The sequence below is a fragment of the Vanessa cardui genome, chromosome 29, assembly GCF_905220365.1.
Source record: "Vanessa cardui chromosome 29, ilVanCard2.1, whole genome shotgun sequence".
NCBI classification, from domain to species: domain Eukaryota; kingdom Metazoa; phylum Arthropoda; class Insecta; order Lepidoptera; family Nymphalidae; genus Vanessa; species Vanessa cardui.
The window spans coordinates 1,366,024-1,374,835 of NC_061151.1; the positions used below are offsets into that span (position 1 = coordinate 1,366,024).

The 8,812-nt window shown below is 32.6% G+C and overlaps 1 protein-coding gene across 1 annotated transcript in view; it reads right to left on the reverse strand.

Annotated features, from left to right (window-relative positions):
* Positions 1 to 8,725, reverse strand: part of LOC124541821 (neurofibromin) — an 89,414-nt gene extending 80,689 nt beyond the window's left edge. Inside the window, exons 1-9 of the mRNA XM_047119727.1 lie at positions 8,596 to 8,725; positions 8,043 to 8,186; positions 5,956 to 6,142; positions 4,674 to 4,795; positions 4,204 to 4,303; positions 3,940 to 4,040; positions 2,768 to 2,917; positions 2,115 to 2,214; positions 882 to 1,024 (exon numbers count right to left, since the gene is read on the reverse strand). Of these exons, the coding sequence (XP_046975683.1) occupies positions 882 to 1,024; positions 2,115 to 2,214; positions 2,768 to 2,917; positions 3,940 to 4,040; positions 4,204 to 4,303; positions 4,674 to 4,795; positions 5,956 to 6,142; positions 8,043 to 8,186; positions 8,596 to 8,655 (1,107 nt within the window). The 5' untranslated portion in view covers positions 8,656 to 8,725. The remainder of the gene's footprint in view (positions 1 to 881; positions 1,025 to 2,114; positions 2,215 to 2,767; positions 2,918 to 3,939; positions 4,041 to 4,203; positions 4,304 to 4,673; positions 4,796 to 5,955; positions 6,143 to 8,042; positions 8,187 to 8,595) is intronic.
* Between the last annotated feature and the right edge of the window lie 87 nt (positions 8,726 to 8,812).

Here is an 8,812-nt window from a genome sequence, read left to right on the forward strand (position 1 = left end):
TCAATAAAACATTACGTAATAATCAATAAAATTGACATAACTAATAACATTATTACATAAAATACAATTTAACATTTCAATATAACACAAAGTTTTGTGATATTTTAAAACTTAAATAATGTTATTAGTTTTCGTATGGAATTCAACTTTTTTCACACAATAATATTTCCGAACTAAAATATAACGTCGACCTTGGTTTGAAAATAACATAAAACAAAAGTATGTATGTCGTTCGTACGTAGTCACTTTTTTTAGATGAGTGGGGGGGATAGTCAGCTGTCTTATTGGACGAGCTGCCGTAGTACGTCATCAGCAATGAATATTAGAGACACACAACAGACTATACACGACTAGCAAGATAAAATAAAATAACTTAATGGTAACCCAAACAGTCTTGCATAAACCAACAAGTGAAATTCATATCCTACATACTAATATTTTTAACCAAATAATATAATGTAGAATATGAAAGTAAAAGTAACTTTTTAATTAAATATAGTACGACACAAATTAGATGTAGCATCGCAAAATGCAATGGAATGAAAATAAAACCGAATACTGCCGATTTACACAACCAATAAAAATAGCTCCCTATCGCGCCGTTCGACGCTATTCATCGCTATAGATTCTCGCGTCAGAGAAAGCAAGTGCATGTAAATCGACGCGTCAAATTGACGGATATATTAGGTCATATGATATTACAAGTTATTACGTTTGTGCAAAGATCATATTCGCATGAGAAATAAATATTGGTAATTTGGGTCAGCGTACTCAATTCGGATGTGATCGGTTTTACGAATCTTGCCGATGCTACATCTTAGTTGTGTCGTACTATACTTACCCAATTAATTAAAAACTACCGTCATTTCTCGAGGTCTTACCTTGAGGTCGTTTATCACGGATTTCACGAGCACGAAGGTAACATTGCCGGAATCAGCGATGTTCAGATATGTCGAGGCCTTACAGAGCTTAACGCACGTCACTATCGCTGCCTCGGTCATCTGCTTCGAATTGTTCTGAGGACCTGAATGATAACACACATTTTAAGTGACCTGACTGATTTAAGTTTTGGGCAAATTCGATATCGATTCGATCGAAAGAGAATGACGGATATGTCTTTCTCTTTCGCAAAACAAATCTACCTTTCTTTTTCCATAATTATTATTAATTTAAGTATCATTATCATCCTCCTGCCCTTATCAAAATTCTACTTGGCGCAGCATGTTTTCTCCCTCCATACCTCTCTGTTAGACGTCATCTCACAAGTAACATTCTTTCTAACCACATCATCTTTCACGCAATCCATCCGTAATAGTTAATTAAATATTAATAATATTTTTATAACAACTACTACAACGATATAATAGAGCATATACATGGTTTGGTTTAACTAATACAGTAAAACGCCGTTTATCCGAATTAATTGAGACCGGGGTCGATTCGGAATATCAATTATTCGGATAATCAGACATACATTAGTGATAAAGAAAAACGAACAATCACACATAGAATAAACTTTATTAAGTTTAACCAACACAGTTCTACGAAAAACCTCACTTGAACATCTCAACCAGAGTAAGCCTTAGGAATAAATACAGTGTACAAAAATGTAGGAACAAAAAAAATATCAGAATAGAAGGAAAAATATATAAGAAAGAAGGTAAGCAATGGAATATCTCTAGACTACAGCGAGTTCCAACATGTTACAAAAACAAAAAAATACTTGCCTTTAATCTATATTAATATTATAAATGTGAAAGTAACTCTATCTGTCTGTCGCTCTTTCACGACCAAACCGCTGAACCGAATTTGATGAAATTTGGTATCAAGCAAACTTGAACTCTAAAGAAGAACATAGTCTATGTTTTTTTCCTGACATATGCCAACCAACACCCCAAAACGCGAGCTAAGCCACGGGCGACTACTAGTGTTTATAAGACGCTTAGAACCGATTCGGATAATTGGCGATTCGGTTAGTCGGCGTTCGGATAGTCGGCGTTCGGATAATCGGCGTTCTACTATTAAAACGATATATCTTACGTGTAAAAAATGACTACATCTAATGTACTCGTTCCTGAAAAGTCTAGAAGTTTACTAATATAATATATACTTACTAAGTCCACGCTTCACAGTATCTATAAAGTGTTTCTTCTTCGTGTGTCTCGGACTGCACGGCGCGCCGCTGTCAGCGTTCACTATTTCTTCTAGAACTTTCTAGAAACATTGAATAATAATAATAAGGCTTTGAGACACTAAAAACTCCACACAGACTATATCTGTTTCAGCTTTATGACGTAACCAGCAACCCGGCTTCGCACGGCTGCAATACTGATACTAAATATACTACAGAATTCGTTTATTTACGACATCACATTAGAAACTTCTGAAATGATCAGTGTTTCTTTACTATATTGTCCATGTATTATATACAAAAACCTTCCTCTCAAATCACTCTATCTATTAAAAAAGACCGCATCAAAATCCGTTGAGTTATTCTAAAGATCTAAGCATACATAGTTACAGACAGCGGTAAGCGACTTTGTTTTATACTATGTAATGATAATCATAAAAATGCTTAGTATTACTTTTTTAATCTGTGATAATGTATTAGTTATTTAAGATGACGTATTTATATCGTGTTTATATTCCTGGAAAATTCAAACACAATATGTGGAACTAGCTTTAAAATTTTTCAAGATCTGTCCCGAGAAAACAAAAAAAACCTTTAAAAGTGTTTTTGAAAATTCAACCTTATTGCAATACTTACAGGATTCAAAACCAATAACATGATCTGCAGCGGCCACATCGCCACTCTCGATTTCTTGTTATCCGAGAAGCTGTCTTGTAATATGTCGAACAGTGTGTCGCAACACTTACTCAATTCGTCATTAGGCCGACATTGTACTTCTGCGAATTCCTGTAACATACAAGATAAATTTCACAGCCTTTAAATAGCCTTTCAAATAATAGCCTAGCCTTTTAACTAACTGAAATACAAAAATCTAGATAAACTTTATTCAAGTAAGCTTTTAGGAGCACTTTTGAATCGTCATTTAACAACTATTAAGTGAAGCTACCACCGGTTCGGAATGTAGATTCTACTGAGAAGAACCGGCAAGAAAATCAGTAGTTACTCTTTTTCACGAATTAAAAATACAGTCTTGTTAGTTAGTTATAATAATATAAGTATATAATATATCCTGTAAGTCAATAAGTACTAATTCTACGCGTTTTTATCGTCTGTATAATCTTGTAATGAATAATACACCTTCTTAACCTTAATAAATTTACCTTAATGATTTAAATTAATAAATAAATCATATTATTCATTAAAAGAGTACTTTTTAGAATGAAACGCCTGGAGTTAGGCTCGGATTCCATCATAGGACACTAATTCTGTAAATAAGAGCATTGTAAATCTGTTTATTTGAAAAGAGCGAATATGCGAGCTTCTTGCCGTTTCTTCTCGCTAGAAGCTGCTTTCCGAAACGGTGGTAGTGTTTAATTATTGATGATTCAAAAACGCTTCATTGTGAAGTTTACTTGAATATAATTGATTGATTTTGATTTGATTTCCAATGTATTTTTACAAATGATTTCAATTTATGAAACGGCAAAGTTAAAAATGTCTTTGGAAATTTATTATAGAAACGAATACCTTGCCCCAAGAAGGATTTATTGATTTGACATTCAAACGCAATAGAAAATAAGCTGAAAGTTTAATTTGTATAATTTAATCAAATAATTATGTTCTACCATAAACAAAGTAATTTTTATAGCAGAATGGCCGTGTATTGAAATGGCTACTAATTAAAAGGCTATTAATTAAACCCGATGGCTACGATATTTATACGACATATAATACGTAAGAAAAAGGTCGTAACGACTTATTATTTTTAAATAGCGATTCCACGTTTTGTTATTGAACAAAAAAGTAACCTGAGGGTAGGTGTCCATCCAGTTCCAGACAGCTTTCTCAAGCGACACGACGAGCACTATATGCGCTGATTTCCTCAACAGTTTAAACTTTTGAATGGATTCTGAAATACAATGCAACATATAATAAAATTGGTGTGTTTGTAATATTAAAATAGGTCTTCTTTACTCAATGGATATTTATACACGGTACAAATACCAATATAACATTTTTACAAATTTTTAAGTTCTATTTGCAAATTACATATTATATGCGTACTGACTCACCTGTCAGAAGCCGTATAAGCCTTAGTATGTCAACATTAACGTGTTGTATCAACTCTATATCAGTATAATCGGGGTTTTCCTCTGAGCTAGATGCTAGTTCCTAGAAAAAAAAATTGAAATTTAATATCATTTCTGTGTGAAATAAAAATTGAATTTAATGTACTACCATCGGTTCGGTGGTAGTTTGGTCAATAAAGTACAATTAAAATAATATAAATCCATCCTTACAGTAAACAAATTCTATCCAAGCTTTTTTAAAATTACTGAAACCTCAAAGAATAACTAGACTTAAGGCATTAAACTGAAAGTGATTAATATTCAAAAATAAAAAAAACATTTTTCTCTTGCCAGTACCATGTCTCAAGACCGTACGGTCAACAAAAACTTAAAATCTTTATATATGTTATAAGTGTTTCTGTAAGATAGACCAACAAGATCCAACTAGTTTTAAGAATAGTAATAATACGTACCTGTAATCGTGCGCTTATCCTATTAAAAACAGCGTTGAAAAAGTTGAGACTGAGGGCGAAGAGTACTTTACTTGCTAACTGTCTCAGAAGCGTGTTATTGACATTGGTCTCATTTCGAAGATCTGAAAAAAAAAAACATTATACAATAGACATAACATATAGAACATGACGATGGAAGATGATGTTATCCTTCTAACTATAATTATACTGCCGTATCCTAACTCCTTATTACATCAGCTAGCTACTAGTGAAAGTTCCGCCAAAATCGTTCAGCCATTCCAGAGATTAGCCGGAACGAACTGACAGACATAAATACAAAATTGTTTTATTGGATTTACTGAAAAGCAGTTTTTTTTAATGTTACAAACAGACATTCCAATTTTATTATATGTATAGATATCATACATCTCTAGTGTACAGTATCTACACTCAACTAGGCGCTCTTTGGATTGATGGGAATCTGTCACAGATAGAGAATTCACACGCAGGATCATCGGAAGGCAGTTGGTTCTTTGAGAACACCTCACCACCAATTTCAATTTCTTTTTAATTATATAATTTATCCAAAGAAAACAATCTTGTGATAATTACTAATGTTTAATATATTTAGTGCATGCTGTGATTACCTATAAAAAGAAATACAATTATCAAGTGTGTTCAATTGTTAACTATATAATATTTGTAATACTATTGTAATTTCTGTTGGTGATCCTATAAAATAAATAAATATAAAGGGAGTATTAATACTGTCAACTTCCTGCTTCAGTTTGCTGTCGGTCGGGACTAGACTGCTGAGGCAGAAAAGTGCAGAGGACAACGCATATTACTCGCGATAAACACAATCCATTAATAGACCAGGTTGGAAGGTTGTTATTATATGATCTTCGTTTAAGAATAACGCCTATCCAATTCGGAGAAAATATTGGGCATATATATTGAACAATATAATTGGCAATATATTTGACAAAATAATTGGCAATATATTGGACGATATAATTGGCAGTATATTGGACAATAGTTGGGAATATGTTGGACAATATAATTGGCAGTATTTTGTCCAATATAATTGGCATTATATTGGACAAAATAATTGGCAATATATTGGACGATACAATTGACAATATATTGGACAAAATAGTTGGCAATATATTGGACGATACAATTGACAATATATTGGACAAAATAATTGGCAATATATTGGACGATACAATTGACAGTATTTTGGACAATAATTGGGAATATGTTGTACAATATGTTGGACATATTACTGAATGTAACTCACCAATAAACTGACAAACTTCTCTCAATAATATCTTGACATTCATCGCTTCCTCGTACTTAGCGGTGTCCTTGGGCTGGGAGCTGAGGCATATTTCCAGCGTATCCAAGACTATTACCAAACTATCGTGGTAGCCTTTCTCCAGTTCGGTTTGAGGCCGATTGACGCAGGTGGTGATCGTTGGCTGGTACTGAAAAATTAACATAATCGAATAGTTTTTCCTCGAAGAGCCGAGATGGCCCAGTGGTAAGAACGCGTGCATCTTAACCGATGATTGGGGGTTCAAAACCACACACGCCCAACTGAATAATCATGTGTTTAATTTGCGTTTATAATTGATTTCGTGCTCGGCGGTGGAGGAAAACATCGTGAGGAAAGTTGCATGTGTCTAATTTCATTATAATTCTGCCACATTTATATTCTACCAACCAGCATCGGAACAGTGTGGTGTAATATGTTCCAAATTTTCTCTTCAAAGAGAGAGGAGGTCTCAGCCCAGCGGTGGGAAATTTACAGGCTGTTGTTGTTGTTTTTCAAGTACGAAACATTGCTACTACAGCCATGGTGGTAAAGAAAATTGAACTTTATATACAATATTTACAGTACATATTCACATATCAAATAATACAGACATTTGCAACCATATGTCGCCGTGCTAGTTTCAAAAGTTTCTTAGTATGCGCGTTCCATTCAAATATTAAACTAATTGAAATTCATTTACATAAAAATCCTATAAAAACTTGCATACAGCCCCTCATCTAAAGCTTTATTGCCTTGAAGGGTAAAAAAGTAGACACTATTACTAGAACCTATAGTTGATATATAGTTATTTAAAAGTGGTAGGAACCTGGCTTCACATTTTAAACATTGGCAGTAAATATAAAAAAGTCACATATGTCCTTGTTTAGTTTTTGTTTCATACAAAATTCAAGCAAATTTGGTGCAATTTAGCCTTGACAGCGTGGGTCACATGAAGTTGAAGGTGTATGGATAGACCAACAGAATCAGCTTCAAATTTATACAACAACAATTCTACCCAGACGGACTAGCAAAGCAATACCACCAAGAAATCATTTGTATAGATTACATACTATCTGATGCTGAGATGGCATCATGGGTGAATGAAAACATCGTGCCTGCATGTGTCTAAGTGTGGTGGAATATGTTCCAAGCCCTCTCTTTAATGGGAGAGGAGGCCATTAGCCCAGCAGTGGGAAATTTACAGGCTGTTACTTTTACCATCTGATAATTAGCCTATATGGCTTTTATTCCATTTTGTTTGTACTAAACACCATTTAAAAATACATACATATGCCGTCAGTCTATGTATCATACACAGATCTACTTACATATGTATAAATCTAAGATTTCGTGTTATTTAGTTTTCACATATAAAGAAAACACTTTAAATACATAACTATTTATGATAGCCATTGCCCCATCATGTAAAATAAATAAATTTTTAATTAAATAAACTAAGCAAATATTGCCTCATATGTATATCTTATTATTGTTTTTGTTTTTAAAATGGAAGAGTGAGTTTTGAGTGAACAGATCAATAATCCATTCATATTGTTTGTTAGTTTTAAAAATATATTCACTGTGAACTTTCTTTATGCAAAGCCAATGTTATTTACACTTGTTATGTATTATTTCAACTGAATACTGTTAAGTTATATTTTTAATGACATTGAAAGCCTGGCATGCTTCAAAATAAGTGACCAGTGACCAACACTGGCCATAAAGAATACTATATGAAATTATTCATTATATTATCGGCCAATCAACATTATGAACTAAGATGTTATGTCTTAGGCATCTATAGGCATATATGAGGTATTTCTCGCCCTTGAAACAGAATCCTGTAGAATATTATAGAAAATATGATGAGGTTCATTCATATTTATCTCAATTGGATTGCAACTACATACTAATAAATTATGAAGGCATCTTTATGGTACAGCCTAACTGAAAATCTTACACCATCAATATACATGAAACATATGAGAAGATGAGCATGTTTCAGAGATATTATATATATTATATAATATCATAGCATAAGTTTAGTATATAATTTCATCAATACATACCAATTCATTGACTCTCTGCAATATTTTTGTTAAGCCAGCGATCACCAGAGAGAAACGATGCCGGCTTATCTGAACTAAACAGGCTTTGCACTGTTCTTCGTTTATACGAGAGTGGAGATTCTGAGCTCCAGTTTTGTACGGTAGCTGCAATTTTGATTAAATTATACAATTTAAGAAAAAAATCTTTTATAAAAATTTATATTGTCTAGTTTTTATATTATTAAGAACTAATTATATTCTTATAAAATAATATAAGAACATAGTTAATGATTTCATAAATTGAAGAATATTAATTGAACAGAAAAACGAACATTTTAAAACATAATGTTTATATTTTTTTGCAATTTCGGTAATTTTGAGAAATTTGCGTAGGCGTAGAAGTATCGTATGTAAATTAACGAAATTAAAATGAAACAAACAATCGTATTTTTAAAACACGTTCGTACTGAAGGTAAATATAATATACCAATAAATGTTTATAAAATTAAATTTCTTAAGAATATTGGGTGGGTCAAGATAAATAAATAAAAAAATGTAATATTGTAGTAATTACTTGTTCTTCGAATCGCGCAATGAGCGAGTTAGCCCATTCTCCAGGTTTCTGCGTTCCCATTTTGTAAATATTTAACGTATTTTCAATGTAAATAATTAATAAACAAGTACTTTGTGCGATCCATTTTTTGCTTCGATCGATCAATAAATTATAAAATAGTTTGGTGTGACCATACTTAAGTTCTAAAAATATCGTCAATCCATGGAGATCCTTTCTT